At 41.5% G+C, this 21,683-nt stretch overlaps 1 protein-coding gene across 7 annotated transcripts in view; it reads left to right on the top strand.

Moving 5' to 3' along the window:
- Positions 1-5,854: 5,854 nt before the first annotated feature.
- The window catches only part of RBM33 (RNA binding motif protein 33), a 105,865-nt gene continuing 90,036 nt past the window's right edge, over positions 5,855-21,683 (top strand). For 6 of the 7 annotated variants that reach the window (XM_064445037.1, XM_064445036.1, XM_064445035.1 and 3 more), the window contains exons 1-2: positions 5,856-6,118; positions 16,282-16,360. In XM_064445037.1, the coding sequence (XP_064301107.1) occupies positions 6,091-6,118; positions 16,282-16,360 (107 nt within the window). In that variant the 5' untranslated portion in view covers positions 5,856-6,090. Of the gene's footprint in view, positions 6,119-16,281; positions 16,361-21,683 lie in introns of all 7 variants that reach the window. The other variant, XM_064445034.1, reaches the window with a different exon arrangement.

Genomic DNA, 21,683 nt, shown 5'->3' with positions numbered 1-21,683 from the left:
TACTCTGTGGTTGGGATTTATTTCCCTTTACTTTTATCAAGACAGGTCTTCCACAGCTATGAGCTGCCATTCAGCCCATCTAATGTAACTCAACGGAGGAGGTTCACACAACGAGCTTAGATTAGGCATCTAACTTTTAGCCAACTAGAACTAGAGAACATTTATTCTTTCCTTAGAAAGAATCCCTGAAGAGTGTCTAGGCACGCAGCTGTAGCAGTGCTATGACACGGATGTCTGTTCATGAAGGATGGGGCATCGCAATTCTTGGGTGCTCAGTAAGACAAAAGGTCCAGATGTGGATCTTGTTGATACTGAAGGTGGTGATTCTTTGAAGTGTGTTATCTTTACTTATCTTTGCCATTGATATGCCCAGAACTACACTGCCAATGTTGAGCAGAGACAACTCCTGGCCACTGAGATAAACAGGAGTAACCATAAAACGACTCTAGATTATACCAACCAAAATCATTCCTGTTAGGGCTATTCTGTAAATTTAACATCTCCACACGTTTACAGGGTTTGTTACAATCACTTTCATGCTTTCACAAAGCTGAGGGCACAAAAACTGCTTCCAGGAACCACTGGTATCGAGGCCAGGCTAAATATGCTCTAAGTTGCTAGAGCCGTGTGCAGGAAGGAGTTCTTGGATTTCACAGCTGGGTACTTCTAGCAAACTGTACTCCTTTCTGTGCATAGGCCCAAAGGATTTCCCCATAAATGCATAGACCTAGTTCTCACATGTCTGGCAAACTCTTCCTGTATGCTTGCCAAGTTTTAAAGGGCAAGGAATCAACAGCTGATAATTCATGCCAGGAACCTACAACAATCCAAATTCACCCCTCGTGTAATTCTGGTAAAGCCAGCAGAGTTCCAAGGGAGAAGTTGTTGGCTTAGCAAAGTAAATTTTCACTGACATTTGAGGAATACACAGTATCAATTAAAGCAGAGCTAATTATTGCTACTATTATTTGCATTGCAGTAGTTCCCAGAGGCTTTTAACAGGATTATAGCCTTCTGGTATGAGTTCTTAGGAATGCAAGCTCTGATCTGGAAGCTCATGTATGACAGGTGACATGTGGTACCTGTGCACAATGTCTCTACGTTCAGTGGGGCTCCACAGAGCGTGGGGCTTTGCTCACAGATACGGGCCACAAAAACCTGGGCCACAGAAGTTGCCTGTGATGCTCTGAGGTTTGCCTAGAGCCATCACCTATCTTTCTGCTCTTTACAGAGTGGAAGGGGATAGCCTGGCCTGTGTCCAGAGAAAGCAAGCCCTTCCCAAACCTCAGCATTTAGACAAGGGCAATGATGCCGTACATCGGCTCCTTGTTCAGGAAACCCTGGGAAACACTCAACCTCTACTTATTCTGATATGTTTATCATGGTGTACCACTCCCTTTGCCTAAGAATGAGGCATCTTAGACATTTTCCACTTTATGCTGAGCTATTCTTGAAAGGAGGGACTAATCCACATTTGTCAGCTTCATCCCGATTCCCCTGCTGCCCCTGACACCAGATGGGCTTCCTGGTGAAACAAAGCAAAGACTAGTCCGTAAGACTTCCAGCATCCAGACTGAAAAAAACCCAAACAACCAACAAATAACATGCTGTAATATGTTTAACACTTGGATTCCTCTGGTGTTTCTTGATTTCTTTTCTCTAGATACCTAAAATATACTGCGAAGACTAGGGTCCAGGGCAATACCCGGGCTTTTGTGTTCTGCTCTCAGTTCAGAACCCAAAGCTACAGCCCAAACCTCCCTGCAGCCAGTTTGGGCTGATAATAATTAATAAATGTTACACTATATTTCAACAATATATGCGTTCCGTTGAGATTTAGATCTTTGGTGGCTGACCAGCTTTCTAGGGACTCCACATGTCATACATTAATAACACACTTGACAGACATATTGCTTGTTTAGACCATTTCTCAGCACACAAGCTCTCCTATTCTCCACCCTAGCAGCTGTTTCAGGGGTCCTTAGGTCACGTTGCTCTGAAGAAATTACATCTGAAACCGGATGCATCAAGTGGATTGCAGACAACAAGGCAGATAAGCTGCATCAAGTGGATAAATGAGTAACAAGAATGGGGGAGGAAACAGAAAGAATAATTACAGTGATAAAAGCTGATACACATTAACACTGTCCGCAGCTCTGAACCTACGGTTAGTCCGGAGGCTGTAACACACTCAGAACATTTTCTGTTCAAAGTTTATGACACGACTGTTTTTCATGTATTTTAAGTGTTTCAATCCTCATACTGTTCTCTTTCCTTAAGTAAGATATTTATTAAAGTCTTTCCCATTTCCTACTCTGCCTTTGTCCTTCTGGGAAATATACTTAGAGGAAGCATCTTTCACCTGTGTATATCTTTTAAGAGGTGCTGCTGCCTCCTAAGATTGCTGCCACTGTCAGTAGCTCACAGATGAGGCCCAGCGGCACCTACAAGGGAGTGAATTTGCTTTCGTACCCCTCATTTGTGCACCTTAAATCCAGAATTTCCTGTCAGGTGTGACAGAACATTTGCTGCATCACAGGATGTTGCTGAAATAACCCAACACCTGTTTAGTGTCCGATTTGGAGGAACTTGTCCAAAGACAGGCTTAACTTAGAATGAAAGATGGTGCCTCGGAGTTAGATGTCACTTTGAGAGCTTCATCACAAGACGGTTATGAGCCCAGCCCATGACCGGACCACCCATCCCAGACAGACTGAGTTCAATGGGACTAGAATAAAAGCCCACGAAGAGGTAACTATGGTTAAAAAATAAGCCAGAAGCACATTTTCTCTAGGGAATTAGGAGCCATTTGCTGTTGATAACACTCTTCTTACTAACCTTGTATTAATTTTAAGTGTTTAATGGATTTAAATTTGGAAGTCTGTGTTACTGCACTCCTGACTGGTGATTTTTAATTATTTGAGTGTCTGTGCAAAAATAAATTTATATTTATATAAATAAATAAAAGACTAAAAATGTGTCTGCTCAAAAAATAAGCTACTAAGTATTTTGGGAAAAAATGTTAAAATCCAAAACTAGTGTAAATAAAACCGAAAGTTAATATTGCAGTGGAAACAGCTTAATGTGGAGAAGTTAGGACACAACAATTTTTACCAAAAGCTTTCAAATAATCAGAGAAAAAGAAGTTTGGCATTATTCTCACCAGCTTGGAGAGGGAAATCCGAGGCAGCAGATGCAAGGCAACCTGCCCCAGTAATGCAGCAAGTGATTACAGGTTCCTTGAGCTCTGGCTCAGTTATTTAATCTCCTTGCAAGACAATCTGTTGCATTCCCAGCTGCAGCTGGATTTGCTTTGGAAGACACACAGGCACATACATTATTTATGCAGAACTTCCAAAAGTATTTAAATAAATTGCTGATGATTAGTTCATATAAGGTCATTTTAATTCATGGATTCCAGAAGAGGCAAGTATGTTAACCCCTATTTACAGAAAAGACATAAGCACACTTGCATTTTATAGCATAAGTTAGGCAGTATTGAGAAACAGTTGGAGTTCTTTATACAGAATCCAGAGCAACTATAGTTCCTGGAATTTGAAAACTCACAGAAAGCCTGGAGCAAAGGCAGGTACAGTCACCGCACTTGTGTGTATTGTCATCATAGTTTAGGTCCCTGTTCCACACCTGCTGAAGTTCAGACATCTGGGAATGGCCACATTTTTGTACCAGAGCTGTGCAAAATGGCTGAAGGGTTTGTAACTTAAAAAAGTAACAGTGAACTATCCTGTTATTCCCATTTAGTATTGGATTGGTGTGTTAAGCAAATAGTAACTTGATTTGTGTTTGGACTGTCAACCATTGAAATCATGTCAGCTATTAAAATGAGCAGAACTATAGAGCATAAAATACCTATAGAATACACTTTTCTACAGATCTACCATGAAGTTGCTCACTGGGAATATTGCTTATGTTTAACACTTCATTTCCCAGCCTCAAACAGAAGAGATACAGAGATTTAGGATAAGAGAGCTGTGAATTGTAACAGGCTGCTGCTGAGACTGGCTGAGTCTCATCCCACACACTTTTCCTCCACCCAGCCCTTTAAAGGCCCAGAAAATTCCCTCCCTTGTCAGGAAATCCTTTTGTGTTGCAAACTAGCTACCCAGAAGAAAGATCAATACCAAGGAGCAATAGCTGAAATCCTGGGCCCACTGACATCACCATGTTTTTTTACCAGTAGTAGTAGTGTACACATTTCACCGCCTCCACGTCAGGCAATCAGAACTTGACTGGTGGACTATGTACTAAATTATCAGCAAGCATCGCCTACTGATGGTCTGTTTCCTAAATTAAAGTCAGAATTTGGCTGTGAGTTTGTAGGAAGACGGAAAGAATAAATCTCTAGCAGTACAGTTGTGAAGAAAAGCTAAAAAATTAGACCAAATGCAATGCAGAGATAAGTCTGCAGGGAGCCCAGAACAAAGTGACATGAGAACTTCCCTATTCTCATAGCGAGCGTTTAATCAGATAATGCCGATAATTTAAATACTAACATTGTTAATTATTTCCATGAGGACTTGTCCACCTGGGAAAGTTTTGCCGTTTACTTGAACTAGTCTTGTTATAGTAGGCTCCATTAAACTGTTTTAGATCAGATTGAGCTTCCTCACAAGTAATGTAACCTGAAAGTTTGTTTTACATCAAGGCACAATTTTATCCTGCGTTTAACCCAGTCTGGGCAGAATGCCGCAACTCCTCATTCCCCTGTCAAAATGAAACAGTGGGAAGAAAATTCAAAAGGAAAACTCGCTCTGGTGAATTACTTTTCTGTGGGATCAGAGATCCAAACTGATCTACTCTGCAGCCACACGATCACTAGGTCCTTTGAAAGGGGAGGGGGAGCACATAGCTAAGTAGCCAGGAGGGAAGCGCTTAAAAAAATGCACCAGCAGAAAGACTTTTATCTTGCAGTGAAACTGGATTTAGCATGTTACAACACTGAGCCTGTGAAGTATGTACCTGGGTGAAGCCTGAAGGGAAAAGCAAGAACTACATTTTAGTTTATGCAAGCATTAACTCCCCTATTTGAGGCATTAACTCCTAACTTGAGACATACTCAAGCTTTAGAAGATGGAGGACCACAGATCTACCTGACACAGCCCAAACCGTCCCCTTCTTGCATTAACTCATGTTGGTTGGGTTTTTTTTTTTCCATACAGGAGGCAGCTGAACCTACAACCTCCTGAAACCTCGATGCAGCCCGATGTGAGCCCGCCATTTCGGAGGTCTCGTGCGTAGCCTCCCACTCTGCCAAGAGACACCTACACATCCCCGCCAGGGAGGCGCGGGAGCGCTGAAATGCAGCGCTTCTTCCTCCCGCTCCCGCTCCCCGCGGTTTGTCCCGATCAGCTAAAGGCAGGGCAGCCGGCACGGCCGCCTCCACGCAGAGCCGGGCTGCGACCAGCGGCCCCCTCAGGGCAGGAGGCCGGCGGACCCGCTCCCCTCCTAGGGGCAGGCTGGGCGCAGGCACCGCGGGGGACCGGCAGGGACCCCGGTCCAGGTGCGGAACTGCTCGGGCACGGCTCCAGGGCCCTTCCCGAGAGCCGCTGCGCACCCCGGGGCGCCAAGGCCCAAGGAAGTCGCGGCCCGGCCACCATTCCGCCCCCGCCTCCCTGCCCCGCGCGCACGCGCGCCCCTTCCGCGCACCAAGGCACGTGAGCCCTTTGAGACATGCGCACTCGCGCCGAGCCCACTCGCCCTGCGCCGCCGGGAGGAGGACGTTCGGCGCATGCGCAGAGGGCGCTGACGACGGCCGGCGCACGGAGCACCCGGGTCCTGACGAACCAACCAGCGGCGCCCGCTGCTCGCCCTCCCCGCGAGGGAGGGGCTGTTTCTCCGCTGTCCCATGGTGCAACGCGGGGGCGGCGGCGAACAGCGACGGCGGTGGCGGCCGCCATGTTGTGGTAGTTTGTTGTTCTCCTGCGGTGGGTGCGAGCGGAGGGGCGGCGGAAGGGGGAGCCGCCGGGCGCCGAATCCGAGCCCTGCCCCGTCCCCCAGCTCCCCGCCGCTCCTCGGGGCGGCACGGGGTAGCTGCCGGGAGCCGCCGCCGCCTGGGCGAGGAGAAGAGCCATGGCTGCTGCCCTGGGAGGAGGCGCAGGTGGGTGCCGCGGCCTCGGAGGGCTTCGCGTGGGGGGCGGGCGGGCGGGCGGGGGGACCTTCGGGGCCTGGCTCGGCGGAGCGCGGCCTGGCCGGGGGCGGGGCGGAGCGCAGGGGAGCCGTGGGCTGTGGGGCCTTCCCGGGGCGGCGGCACCGCCGCCCCCAGCCGCTCTCTGCCTCCCGCCCGGGCGGGGGCAGCCAGGTCTGTGCGGCCGGGGGTGCCGGCGCGTCCGGGGTGGGGTAGGAGCTCCACCAGGCCCCAGGGGCTCTCCTCTTGGTAGTGGCAGTTGGCGTCGTGTGGTGCCGGGATCTGTTGCCCTTGGCCGGGGCAGGGCCCGGAAGGGGCAGCAGTTTGTCCCTCGGTGCGGGTCCTCCGGGTGAGATGGATGTGTTCATTAGAGGCGTTTGTTCCCGTAGTTTTTATAGCTGTTGAAATAACTTACCTGTCATGTGGGGAGTAGTTATAACTTATCTTACAGGCTGCCCAGAAGCAGAAGGTCTCACTTGGACAGTGTAAAATGAAGTCAGTGCTTGACTCCAGGACTCTCAGGCACGCCGCTGCTGCTCATCTTCACTAAGGACGCTTCTTCTCACAGCGTTTTAAATAACAACTAAAACCATCTGCATTTCTGTTTGGTGTGTTAAGCATATTTTAAAACGACAATATTTGGCTGAGTGATTGAAAGACTTACAGGTGCCACACTGTGGTGTTCAAGAGATACAGATATCTGTTTCTGTGGGCCTTGCTTTAACTAGGAATGACAGTTTTGCTAAATACTGGTCAGAGTTGTCAGCTGACCCACTTGTCCTTGACTCTACAAAAGCTTATGATTATTTTAGCCAGTGTTTTTTCGGTAAGTAGGTGTCACGGAGAACAGTGTGGCTCGTCCTCATGATCACTCACCTGAGTGTCAGACTGTTGGCCACTGTTAGCTTAATTGGTAACAAAGTACATAAGCACAATTAATTTCCTAATAAAGATAAATGTTACAAAGAAATACCCAAATTTAGGAGTTGAAGAGTTTGGGAAGAAGACTAGGAAGGACAGCACTGCTTGGTAAAGCAGTAAATATTTGAATATTTTGGGCATTGTTTAATGGTGTTATTTATATTGCAATGTTTAGGTTACTTTAGAAAAATCTTTATGTCTGTTTTTGTGGTTCCCATCAGTTATTTGTGATGTGGAAGTAACTTTGTATGCATGTTCTATCTCTGGATGTTGTTTTTTCTGGTATTATGAGGACAGTAATTTAAAGAAAGTGTCACTTCTGAAGCGTTTTAGTTCTTGTATTTAAAACTCTGCTGCAAGTTGAATGAGCATGCTTTCATTTACAAAGGTGTATGCAACAGCCAACCTTCCACTAAGTGGTGAAATTTTAGTTTCAAGACTAGTTTTTCTGTTGTGGAGTACCATTTGTGTCCAGCCATTAATTAGGATCCTTTTGTACTAAGTGGGCACAAGCAGTTTTTTGTTCAGTGTTAACACTGTGCTCATCAATAAATGGTGGCCAATTAAATACCCTTGCCCCATATAAACAGCGTCTGTTTAGTCTAGATCATCATTGTGCAGCACTTGCCTGAATGAAGGAACCCAGAGGTGTCACATACCTGTGCCCATATGACTACTCAAGGAAAGTTCCTGAAGTTGTTAAATACACTTTTAAACCCCACTAAAAAGGCATAGAACTTACAGAGATTGTATATGAAACACTTTTTGGAAAGGGGCTACTGTCCAACGTCAGTAGTGGTAACAAACGGGACAGAAGCCCAGGACTAAGTGGTTATTTGGCTTAAATGTTCTTGGTCAGTTAAAGTTTTAACTGTAGGAACTAATGTTTTGGATTTAGTTTTTGGATTTTTTTGGGGAGGGTAAGACTTCAAAATATGGAGATAACAGCAGCCCAGTGGTTTCTTAATAATAAAAAAAAGACTCTAATTATTAGTATGAAATAGTACAAAATAAGCCTTGGAAAAATACATTTATTTTTTATAATGTGTTAATGTGATTACATTCCAGGGTAACAGTTGACAAAACGAGATAGTTTTGGCTTTGAAGATGCAGAATAAAGTTTAAATGTTCTGTAAGGATATGGTGCAGGGATGAAAAATGAAATGCGACATGGCTGTGTTGGCTGAATATTTAAATATATTTGCTGGGGTGGAAGGAAGGTGACTTGTCTGTTGGTCAGCATGTGTGGACTCATTGGTCGTTTATAATTTCTTTAGGTTTGGGAAATGCTGTTTTGATTCGTAGGAATAAAGTATTCATATGTACTTTTGTGACCAGATACTTGTGTTAGTGCAGCCAGGCTTTCTAAGGATGAAGGTACAGGGTCTTTTGGTGATAGGTTTCACAAACAAAAACTGGAAAGTTTTCAAGTGGTGGTGTGTGAGGTCTCTGGGTGTGATTCATAGCTTCCTATTACTTCACAAATTCCTTTGTTATGCAGCCTGATTCGACTTGTTTCAGATTCTAGAATGGCTGTGTTTGAAACACAGACTTTCAAAGGGGGGTGTTAATGGGTGAGGGATGAGGGACTTGGAGGGCTTATAGTTGCTCATTAGTCCATTGATATGGTTAAGTCAGTGGTTCCCAAACTTTGATTCAAACTTTCATATAAAAACAGAACAAACATGTTGAATGTTGAGTAATGTAATCCTACTTCAAGGGTGTCTACAAAATGAGCAAGGGCCCTGTCTTCACAAGGAGCCATGTGGAGAAGGCAAGGGGCAACAGTCACAAGTTGCACCAGGAGAGGCATCACTCAATATAAGAAAGAAGTTGTTTGTTTTGGTTTGGGTGGGTGTTGTTCCCCCCCCCCCCGCCCCAGTGAGAACAACCCAATCACTGGAAAAACCTCCAGTATGATAGATTCTCCATCACCAGAGGTTTTCAAGATGTGAGTGGACAGGGTGCTAGATAATCTCTCATCTATGTTCTATTTCCCATGAAAGGTTGGACCAGATGGTCTTTTGAGGTCCCTTCCAGCTGGGCTGTTCTGTGGTTTAGTGGTCATCTGCTTACAGTGTAATGTAACAGGGTAAACAGCAAACCATCACTAAAAGCAAGGAGCACTTTTTGCCTTGATTGTCTGCCATACTGAAGTAAGGGAAAACTATTGTAAGTTATCTTCCTTTCACATTAATTCACTTTTGATGAACTTCAGTGGTCTAGAAGACTTTGAGTGTAAATATTCTTGGGTGTGAATCATGACAGGGGATGGGGTGCAGGAGGAGCTGAAGAGGGCTCCATCTATACGTGTCTACCCCCTATTCCTGCTGGAAGACCCATACCAAGAGTAGTTGAATGGGTGTTTCTCTACTTTGGAGCCCTTTACATTATTCTTCCAGCTTGAATTTAAGCTGTCATCAGTTTAATTTCATTTTAACTGATCTAAGGGCTGCTGCTGTACTCCCAGCAATGTAGTGGCTTTAAAAACCTCTTGTGAAGCTCCTGATAAAAATTGGAAAAAAAACTTACACTGCTAGCACAGCAAGCACCTTTCTCTGAGTTGTGGGTCACTATCCAATTCAAAGATGTAGTAAAAATTCTCTGGTGTGACAAATTCAATTGACTTTGTGCTTCAGGCTATTCGGCAGCAGCGTACAGGGACTGGGAATAGATTCTGCATTTGTGTCTAGATGAAAGTGGGTGGAGTGCTGGCTGTATTTTGGTCTCTGAGTATTGCATTCTGCTTCATTAGGTGGACTGCTGAAACTGGTCACTCAAACTTAGAGTTATATTGGAATACGCCCACACTGAAACTCCTCTAAGTGTCAAAGTCCTATAGAGTTTACAATTCATGAAATACAAATATATGATCATCGGCTATTGTGTCAGCTGAGGACTAGTGCCAAAAAACATTACTACTTCTGTGAGCTTATAGCAGGCAGATTTGCTTTAAAGCATAGCAGTTTTTAATTTCCTTATGCTTCTTTGACAGGCTTTCACTGAAAGTCATATTCTTCTGAATGTTCCTCATTTCAGGTCATCTAAATTCAGCATACCCTTAGTATCACTTGTTTTTACAAAAGCCAAACCATGCTTTATTACATGAAATACCAAACCTCAGATTTGAGGTCACACAGATAGAACTTGTTGTCCAGAATAATTTATGATAATGGTTGTCACTGACTTGACCAAAAAACTTCCAGGTAGGTAATGTGATTGGTCCTGTGTTATATTCTGCTGTAATGCAGCTTCAGTTTTAACTCTAGCTTTTGGTGACTGTGAAAGATGCTGGAGAGTTTCTGGAGAGTTGCAGTTTGTCATGAGTATCCAAAGCCATTTGGTAACTCAGTTCATGTGGATTTCATTTACGCTCTTGGCCTTCATACACTGCTCAGCATATTTGTGAGGCAAGGACTGTGACATTTCTAAAATGTTTTTCCAAAGCAAATATATTTTCAAGTCCAAGCAGGCTTTGGAACTGGGTTTTTTTGTGGCTTGGTGGTTCTGGGTTTAGATGTAGTTGATTACAAAAAAACAAAACAAAACTATTTCTTTCAAGCAGTGGTTAGAGAACTTCAGTTCCAGGCAGCATATTGTAATTAGTCCTGTTCAATTAGTTCTGTTCTTGCTTGTTGCTAGTGTCTTGCTTTGCATTGTGATAAACTCTAAAAAAAGTTGGTTTTGAGAGGGTAAAAAGAACTTGTCTCCTGTTTCTACCTTATTTCTTTGAGGAAACTAAACTCTACCCTATAGGATTAAGTTGGAAAGAAAACAGGAAATACACTAGTTGAGGAACGTGTTATGCAATTGTTACATTGTTATACTTAGTCACTGAATATTAAGACTTCTATGAGTAATTGTTTACCAATATAAAGACTCCATGATGTCTGTCCCTGAAAAGATAAACTAAACAGTTTATAGTGTTTGAGTGTGGTGTATTTGTGCATGTGTGTTCTTGTGCACAATGCAATAGTAGGAGTGGATGTGATTTTTTTTTTATGATGGCGTGGAGAGCTTGATTATCTATAATAAAGGAGTCTGGATTTGTAGTGTGCTTCATAACATGTTAGTTTCACATCACAGATTCAGGTTCAGGAGTTCCTGTTGAGCGTGTGCTTTTACTGTTAGATGTTGCTGCGATTTCTTACCAGAAGTTTTCATTCAGCTGGTGTTGATAGTACTGTTACACTGCCAGCCTGTGTTTTAGACATGGCTGTTCCTCATGAAACCTACTATTCTTCCACCTCAGATAGCAAGAGATACCAAATTCAGTTCAGTATCAGGCAGAAACATAGATCTGTTTTTAAATGGTATACTCTGTTCCTGAAAATCAAAGCTCTACGATATGTATGTGTTGTGTAACGTTTTGCAATGAAATATGAAGAAAAAAAAGTTCTGTAGATATAAACTATTACATAAAGATAAGCTTGTAAGCTGTTTTTAATCTGGAGACTTGCGCTTGAAATGGTGTCAAGTTGTCATGTTGAGTGTTTTAAATATGATACTGGGGAATGGGATAGATCAAGATCGACTTATGTTCAGCATTAAATGTAAGCATGGACAAGTGGCTTCTTTTCGTGTGGTAAAAGTCTTTTTTCTGCTACGTTTTTGTGAGGTGTTTTTTTTTTCTTCTTCTTACCTGTTCTGCCCAAAAGCAGCACACCTTAGTTACTTTATTAAAAGACCTGTTGGGTAAACAGTGTGTAGTACTTCTTTTATCCATTGAACTATTGGATCATTGTGGCATCTCTGTCTTGTTCTGGAGAAGGAGCAATCTTTGATGCTTTTTCAATGCCTAAAACTAGTAGTACGTTTGATATTCTTGATGGTGTAATATTGAAGGGAACCAAAATAGAAAATTTTGAACTGTTGAGGAGGTTTGAGACGGCATGTGGCTAGTGTTCCAGAAAGTGTGCAGGGGTATTTCTAGGAAGACGAACGATGCAGTCATCAAATGTTTTCCTAGTCTAGAAGTCTTGGCCATCTCATTGCAGTAAAATACTCCATCTTAGCAACAGTTGCTATGGAGGACTACCTTTTTAGGCTATGCTGGTACCATTTTAAGACACTAAGAGCTCTGCAGTGTTCCTGCTGATTCACCTTCAGTGCTTGTGAGACTTGATGGTGTAGCTTAGGACTTCCATTTTACATAGAAAAATGATTAGTGAAGGTTTTACTGAAAGGATGTCCGCAGATTTAGAAACTACCATCAGCATAGCCAGAGAGGAAACAGGGCTTTTATTTTGTGGGTTCCTAGTGTGGATGATCTGTTCTTACTAAGCAGGAAAAAAAGATAACTGTTCTGGGCGTACATAAAAAAATAAGCTGCGTAGAACAGCCTATACCACTGCTGGTGCTACACCAGGGTGAGTATAAAGCAAATAGGAACATTTTAGTGTGGGGAACTGAGTGTGTTTGGCTGTCTTGGTGCTTATTCTGGTTCATAGCTGGCCAGAGCCTTGCAAGGCAGGCTGGTCTAACAAACCAGCCAGTGTTAGTCTCTGCAGCATCCCACAGCTTCTCTGTCACTTTGTTAATGGTGATCTTCTTAGAGCTGCAGTAGGAAGAGCCAAGTGGTGGATTGTTTCTTTTGTTTTCCTGTATAACTGGTCTGTCTTGCTTACTTTTTCTGTTAAAGCTTTTTTGCTATTTGATAGGTCTTGGGTTATTTTCTTTCTAGTGCTGCCTGGAAGTTAGAGAGGGGGCTTAGTGTGTTCACCTGTCAGGATCTTCCAGTTGATACCCAGCCAATGTGCACACATCATGGTAAGCTTTGCCATGCAAGCCTTGAATTGAGAGGAGGAGCCATAGCCATTTCATTGCATGTCTTAGCAACAGTCGCTGTGCATGACTACCTTTCTAGGCTGCACTGATACTGCTGGAAGAAGTACAAAACCTCACAGAATGGACATTTTCCTGCTTAAAAACCTTACATTCATAGATTTCCCCCTCCCTTTTTTATTCTGTCCTTACCTCCCACACAGTAGTACTGAAAATTATTTAAAAAATTAAATCCTTGGCATTTGCTCTCTGTGGTTTTGTGCTCTGCTGATGCTGAGTTTTCCTCTTTCTGTACAAGTTAATGTTTTACAGGCACTTAACTATGCTTGACACAAACATTGACTTAAAAGAGTTTCTCAAGGAGAAACATCCATAAATGCTATGCTGATTGTTGTTCACCGGTATTTTCCAATGTTATTGTTTACACAGGTAGAAGAAAAATGAAAGTATGTGTAGTTTCAGAAATGGAAAAAAACTATGCCTCTCTGAGGTTTGCTAGGTCTCACGTTGCACTGCAGGTGTATGGCATGTGTCCATTTCAATGCTTGCTATCTTACAAATGATGCAATGAATGCTATTTGTAGATGTGTGACTGTTGTGACCTCCTTTTCTAAAGGAGAACTACAACCTGTTTTGGGCTCTGACAACACTTAATGACAAAATGGCATAATTTGTAACGCTTGTTGTCAGTCTCATCTGTCACAGAAAAATAAGCATAAAAAAGAAAAGCTGGCTCCCTCTGTCCCAAAGATCTCTATATCATAAGTGTGTGATGAGACAGGGACAGAAGAGATGAGAACAGGGAGGTGGTGGGGACACATGTGGAACAGTTCTTACAAGCTGCAGTCACCACACACAGATTGACCAGTCATTTTTGAGGCTTTTGTACGCATCCTGCTAGAAGGGACTTGTGAAAAGGGCTCTGCGTGGATGTAATTCAGCTTTGGATTTATGTAGGAGTCACTCATAAATAAGGAACAGGACGTGAGAAATTTGGAGAGATTGGAAGAACTGGAGGGTGGAGGCTCTTCGTGATGTTGGTGGAGTGGGGGTCCAGGTCTGCACTAGAAACTTGGCAGAAACTTGGACCCTCTTTTGGTATTGTTTTTTCACTAGCAGTAATACTAGGCTGAAGCACTTCTATGGCTGTGAAACTTAACTATCTGGCCTGGAAAAGTACTATGAGTTACACTGAAGAATGTTTCTTTTCGCTGAAGAGAGATCTCAACAGAGAAAAAGTGTTTGGCACATAACTTTGTGTTGTCCAGATTTAAACCTGGCTGATTTGAAAGTCCATCTTGTGTAAGAATTGTGTGCTAAAGAGCTAAGATTTTGCCTTCAAATGGTGTTCATTTATAATACAGCTCTCTAGTTCTAAAAGTGGTGCCTGGCATGAAAAATATCTTGCAAGCAAGCAGGCATAGCTTAAAAAGAAGTGACTGTCTTCCTGATTATGATCATTGTCTTGAGCTGTGTTAGTCAATATGTGGGCACTCAGAATTTGGGTTGCTGCAAAACCAGTTGCATTACCTTAAAAAAAAAAAAAAATCCTTGGAGGTGGCTACATCAAGTAAGTGGATTGCTGCAATCCAGCTATAAGAACAATGCGACTGCAGGATATTTGTGCCCTTGAAAAGGCAGTGCACTAAGATAATCACTGCAGCATGGTTTTGAATGACCATAAGTAAAGCAACTTTTTTTTTTAGAGACCACAAAATGGAATAATTTAGTGTTCAAGAGGAAGATATCCTTGGATATGTCTGGCTTTCCCCGTGAGTGAAATAGGAACTGGGATTGAAGGAGGTTGCAATATGTAGATATAGATGTTTCAGCAGAGAAATGTAAAGCAACTGTTTGTTTCAGTGATGTCTGCAAATGTAAATTAGTTTAAATATAGAAGATTAATTAAAACATAAAAGTATCTGTAGGGAGTATAGGGGGGAACCTGATCAAGGGGAAATGTTTTTACCTACTGTTTCAAAACAAGAGAGATGCCACATTTGGCTTGTGTTGCATCATAATTCATACTGAGCAGTCTTATTTTCACAAATATTTATGATTCAGATTTCTGGTTTTAAAGCTCTTAATTTAGTGACATTGCAAGAACTTAATTCTTCCTTTTTAATGTTTTTATCTTCTTTCAGACTTCTGTCAGTCACTAACACCTTTATTTTGATTATATGAAGTAAGAATTGAATAGGTTTGTCATTGCATGTGGGGAATATTTGCTAAAGGATACTGGGTTGAGTGTAAAGAGCTGAAGACAGATTTGGTTTTGAAGGTTCATTGAAAAAACAAACACACAAAAACCCAGTTGATCCTTGGCATTGTAATTTGTCAAAGAGTTGAGTGCAGACAGAGTCAGGAGAATGACTGGATATATGGTGGCTTAGTGTTCACCAATTCAGACTGTTAAGGCTGGAAGGACTAGGTTGCTCAACCTCATGTATTTTGCAGACCATGAAACTGCAGCCAATTTCCCCATGTTGGGAAACTTTTATTTGCCCACTTGTTTGACTCTTAAAGTCATTAAAATGTGTGAAAGACACTAATTCCAGGTGTGCATTCTCTGCAGGGCTGTAGCCACGGGATGGGAGTGTGAGGGTTAAGTAGTTCTGAAGGTATGTGCTTCCAGTCTACGGATGACAAGACACCTGGATGTCTGAACAGAGCAGATGAGCTTTGCATTTCTTTTGCAGATAAATGGAAGTTTTAAGTATTTTTTTTAAGTAGCAAAATTACCATTGCAAGCTAAGCTATGCAAGAGTAATTTGTGATTTGACAGGCTAAAGTGAGGGTACTTGTTCAGAGAAATATATGGAGCACCGGTTTTATCTTGGAAGGCCTGGGCACGCTTAGGTACACATTGTAACCTGCTTCAATGACTTCTAGTGTTTTTAATGCCCCAGTTGAGATAATCGATGATGTATTACACCTGCCTTCCCTTTTTATCCTGCCTTGTGCTGACCTGAGGTTTACTGCTATTTTCAAAGTGCCTTTGCAGGCTCAGTGTGGGTAGATGCGCTTGTGGCCCCCAAGGCAAGCAGAGATTTGGCAGATGTTGTTCCTTTCACCTCAACTACACCTCAGTTTCCTTAATTTCTGGGGAGCTCCTTCCTGTCTCTGGGATGACCTCCATTGGCAACATTTTCCAGGGATTTTTCTCATGCTCTACTTGTTTTTGTTGGGTCATCTCAATAGTGAGAAGAAGAAAACTATATAGTACATTATGTTTTTTTTAACATTTGAAGCATGTTGGTGTTTATCTGTTTTCCTCAAGTTAAAATGAAAAGTAGAAAAAGTGATTTTTGCATCTTCTAAAAAACCCTCCAATCCCTACCCCTCACTCCCCCCAAAAAATCCCACCTAAGTGGTTGCTTCAAACCTTTCATTTCAGTAAGAGTTATTTAATGTAGTCACCTTCTTTACAGATGACGACTTTGATCAGTTTGATAAGCCTGGTGCAGAAAGGTCTTGGAGAAGAAGAGCTGGAGATGACGACTGGGACAGGTAGGTAGAACATCGTCATGTTCAGTTTCTGTATGCTGAATTACATTGCTCTGTTTTTCTGTTCTGGCGTTTTGTATTCTAACATGTAGAGCAGCACACATTTAGATACTAATGAAGTCGTTGGTTGTTATGCGTGTGTCAGCCAATGCTAGATTGTGCAATATATACTTGCCTTGAGGAATATAGAGAGCGCTATGAAGAGATACCACTTAAAACTGGATAAATACAAAGTATTTGTGGTGTGTAATTAACTTTGCAATTAATGTTCTGGTTTTCCTTTTAAATATTTAGTAGATCTCATTGGCTTAAATAGTTAGATTTTACTAGTACTTGAAATTGCCCAACTTAATTTTTTTTTTTTAACCAGATGTTTAAATTCTTCTCAAAGTTCTACCTCAGTTTTACGTTGTGGGATAGTAATGGAGCCTAAGTATGGGCTTCTACTGAAAAAATACGACTGTTGAAAAAAATTTAGAAATATGTGTGAATTTGGTTAGGTGCTCTAGCTGGGAAAGACAAATCGAACTGCTAGGTAGACTTGTCTGTATTTTCTGGGAGAAAACTTTTAACTTTTTTGTGGGGTTGGGCTTTTATTATTCCTTTTTAGTATGAGAAACTTGTTCAGACTGCCAGTGGCTTTCACTGTAAAAAGGGGGAAGAAACATTCCAGACAGATTTTTTTCTTTTCTAATAATCATTCAAGTGATTGTAGTAAACAAATTTTACCCTAAGGAGTTTTCCACTGAGCTGAGCCCTTGGAGTGAATCGGTTAATCTACATTTATCATCATTCCAGAGGGATTAGTTTCCTCTTCCGTACTTTTCTGCTAGGTTTAAGTGGGTGGTTTGCATTGCTCTAAGAGGTGAGTAAGAGCAAATAAGGAATCTGGACAGTAGCTTCAGTATACAGGGTGTTCTGCTGTATGATGGTGAGGGGTGTCTGTTCTCTGTCATGCCAGCACAGCTGTTTGTGGCTTGGATGGTGAACTGCATCAAGGAGCCAATCTGGTTTGAAAGTGTAACTAAAATAACTTGTTTGGGCTGGGTCACTGTACTATGCTGCCTCCCAGCCCCAACTCTGGGTGCTTAGAAATACTGAAGCTAGTATTACAGGCAAAATGCTTTGTATTCAAATATTTTCTGAACTACTTCTTTGCTGACTTCATGGTATGAATAGGTGGAGACTTAGATGCTGGCTGGTCACATTTGGTTTTAGCTGTCCTACTCCTGTCACTTCAGAAAATTTGGAGGAGTCAAACAGCCATTGTAATGGAAGTTGTAAGCTTATTGCCAACAGTAAACTCCCTGTGGCAAAGCTATTTTTATAGGACTTGAGAAAGGCTGTAGAGTATTTTCACTAAGCTGAGACTTTGAAGCACACAAGGATTTGGTTTCAGAAAAAATTATTTGTTTGTGTTTATTATTTGCTGCATGTAATTTGGGAGATGATGAAAAATCATATTGTTTATTCTTCAGTGAAATTTTAAGGAAAACTGGTTTCAGGTCCAGTGCTGGAGATCCCAGAGTTTCATCTTGCTGATCATTTCAGAAAATGTTTTTTTTACAACTGTATCTAATAGATAATTATTTTATGTGCATGTGTTAGAATTTTTATTATTTTTTAATTATTATTAACTCTTTTTAGATTGCCAAGCTATCTTTGGAAGTGTTAAGTTCTCTGGTTGTCTGGGCAATTACAAACGCTGTACATGGATATGTTGTTGCCTAATGTAATTGCTTGAATTTTTCTAAACTGCTGGCCTAATTCAGTACAGGACACAGTTTGAAGATGAAAAAAGGCTGAATGAGCACAGTAGACTTGAGTTTTTTAATCCTTCATGCTTTGTTTTGCAACTTAAATCTTTCTTTTGTGTGGGTGAAGGCGTTATGCTATTAGTCATACATCTTGATCAACCATCAACTCTTACTGTGTTGCTGCTTAACTGAGTCCCATCCCCCAGGTTTAAATCACTTTGGATTTCTAGATTACTTTCCTTTCTCAGACACTGGAGGGTGATAACTGAGAATTGGAAGGCTCCTGTTATTTGGGAGTACAAATGTAACATTGTTCTTGAAGAATTTTTCCCATTACTTTTTTTTACAAATTCTTTTCCTGAAACACTTGTGTCCCTGCTACTGCTCATGTCTAATGAGGCATGCTCATGAAATTGGAGGCCAGAAAGGGCCAGTGTGACGTCTTTATCACGGGCTGTTAATTTATACATTTATCTCTATAAGTAGCCCAGAGCTTGTGTTTGGGAAATACATGCAGTTCTCGTGCTGTCCTGTGAGATGACAGGGCTGATTTAGTAGTTGACTTCTGCTGAAATTTGCTTGTTCTGACCCTTCTCTGAGATTATTTTCTCTACACTGGCAGAAACCTTTCCACTTTTTGTTGTCTTTTTTATTATTATTTTCTCTTCCTCATTTGGTGAGCTGAATTTATTCAGTGAGGGGAATGTTGAGTTATTGGGACTTGAGGAAGGGGAAGAAATGGGTCTGCCTCTTCTCAGAGCAGTGAACTCCTAGATTATCTTAACCATTATTTCCTAGAATTATGGTCTGAGAAAGACCTTTGTGCCTTGATGACAGTGAGGGTGAGTTGCCTTTGGAACTATCACAGATGTGTACTTTTATTCCAGTTTAATTTATATTGCATGGTTTTCTGTGGTGTCAGATCGCAACCATTTGGTTTTGTCTGTTTTTTCTCAGCTAACCTAAGATCTTGTAGTATCTGGGGTTTTTTTATTGTTTGTTTTTAATAGCCAGATCTGGTAATTCTGGTTGTCTTCTTTCTCATAGGTAACTTCAGACTTGGCAGTTTTAAAAGAAGCTTCAGATAGGTGCACTTTACTGTGCTGTTTATTCAAAAAGTTGCCAACAGTGATTTTTTTCCTTTTATCAATGAAAATATTGAATTACATTGAATATCTTATCAAGTTCTGAGGGGCATTCTGTGAAACACTCCTGTTTCTGTTATGAGCTTCATTTATTTGCTAGTGTGAATTTTTGGTTGTCAAGTAATAAGCCAAAGCTTTTAAAAATCTAGAATATGTATGCAATTACATCTGTTGATCAAATGCTTAATATTTTTTAAAAAAAACTCACATCGAGCATGTTTTTTAGTAATGTGTTGAATAGCCCTCGCTATGTTTAGTTAAATTAACCTTTTGCTTTCTCTTCCATTCCTTCCTGATCTGGATTTTTTACTGCCTGAACTTGCTTTTTGTCTTTGCTGCTGTAACACGTGCTCTTGCTGTCTTCTGGAATTTCTCTAGTGCATCTTTATTAAAAACTGTCAATGATGGACCATAGTGCTGGGAAATATTTTCAGGTCTTTGTGTGCATTTGTCAAATTCCTGGCAGCTGAAGAGATTGGTAACTTTTTCCTACTTTCAATTTTGGCTCTAAATTCTTCTGAAACCATTTCTGTTAGGTAGAGTTTTCTGTCTCTGAAATAAAGGGCTTAAATTCTACTCAGTTTGCTCTTTGGGATGTATGATATATCTTGTGTCCCAATTTTTGTTTAATATTGTAGTGAGTACAAAACAATTGCTCTTTGTAAATGTTCAGTCATTCCTGGAACTGTTTGAGATCAGTAACTGTGAACAAATACTGTGTACTGATGATGACATCTTACTTAGTGCTGATTTGGAATATCATCTGTTCTCTTCTAACTCACAATATTTTTATTCTCCTCTTGCATTATCTGTACAATAACCAGCTCTGAAAGAGCACTGATTTATGTCTTGAGACTGGCTTCCCTATTTTTGCGTATTTCCTATACAGTCCTAAGGAACTGTTATACATATTTCCATTCTTTTCATATAGCCCATTCCCACTTTGGGGTATTTAATTTTTCTGTAGTATGTAAGGCATGCTTTTTTTTTTAAGGTGTGCAGGTAGAAATAGGTTCACATTCTTGAAATACGGTTCATATTTCAAATCACTGGCATCTCATTTTAGTATTAGGACATGCACAGAATCAAAGAATCATAGAATGGTTTGGGTTGAAAGGGACCTGAAAGATCATCTAGTTCCAACCCCCTGCCATGGGCAGAGACACCTTCCACTAGACCAGGTTGCTCAAAGCCCCATCCAAGCTGGCCTTGAACATTTCTGGGGATGGGGCATCCACAACTTCTCTGGGTGACCTGTGCAGTACCTTGCCACCCTAACAGTAAAGAATTTCTTCCTAATATCCAGTCTAAATCTACCCTCCTTCAGTTTAAAACTGTTATCGCTTGTCCTATCACTACACTAATCCAAAATTTAAATAGAGAAGTAATACTCTTATTTGGTAGCAGGTAAGAAAGTAACACAGAAATAGTTTTGACATGAAAACACAAGCTTGTTTCTAGTTTGGCCTGTGAATATTAATTCAATGTGGAATATGTATCACAGGTCTATTTAATTTTAAAGAACCTAATAAAGTACAGAAATGTACCAAGAAGGTCATTCTCAGAGTTTAACAGTGAAATTTAAACATTTAATTCTACTTAGAGCCATCTTTCAGATTTCTGTCCTAGAAGTGACACTCCATATTTTCATCTCCTGAAACAGCAAAGTTATATTTGCCAGCTGATTCTTCTCCAGCTCTTGGTGCCTCTTCAGTTCTTCAACATACTTTTCTCCATTCATTTCCATGTTCTAATATGGCCATTTGTCAGTAATAAGTGTTTATTAAAGGGGAATCTGTTTATTGCTGTCACTAGATAATTCTTTCACTGAAGGAAGAATGAGATTAAGCAGTTGTCCTAAAGCATAACTAATCTGAACTGTAGTTCTTTGTGTTGCATCCTGTTCATGGGAGAGATGCTATGTGATGGCAGAAGCTTTGTGACCCAGGTATTTCTCTGCTTCCTCCCTAGCCATGCTGACAAAGATGGTGAAACATACAACTGATTTTTGTCATCCTACAAATGTCTGTTTGACCTTACCCTCAACTTGAGGAGGAAGGAATAAAGTATTTTTGAAAGATGTAGGCCTAAGCAGCTCCCAAGCCAGCTGGCCTCCCAGTGCTTCCTTGCTGAAGTGCAGCTTGGGCCACATGGTGGCCTGGAGACTTGAGTCTTGTCCACAGGACATTACTGTTTCACTTGCTTCTTCCCTCGAGAGGTGGGAAACAGCAGTTTGCACAATATGCCCAAGCACGCTTGAAGTGAAGGATCTAGAGCTGGGACCTACCTAACAGTGTTTTAAATGCCTACACTTTGTCTAGGTTTATGTGCTGTGTTATAGTTGGAGGAACAAGAAAAGGAAAGCATACGGAAATGAAATGATTGCGCAACAGTAGTCTTACTTAGTATGTATGATCTATTGTT

Source organism: Phalacrocorax carbo, chromosome 2, assembly GCF_963921805.1.
Source record: "Phalacrocorax carbo chromosome 2, bPhaCar2.1, whole genome shotgun sequence".
Classification (NCBI taxonomy): domain Eukaryota; kingdom Metazoa; phylum Chordata; class Aves; order Suliformes; family Phalacrocoracidae; genus Phalacrocorax; species Phalacrocorax carbo.
This window is presented reverse-complemented; position numbering and strand designations above follow the sequence as displayed.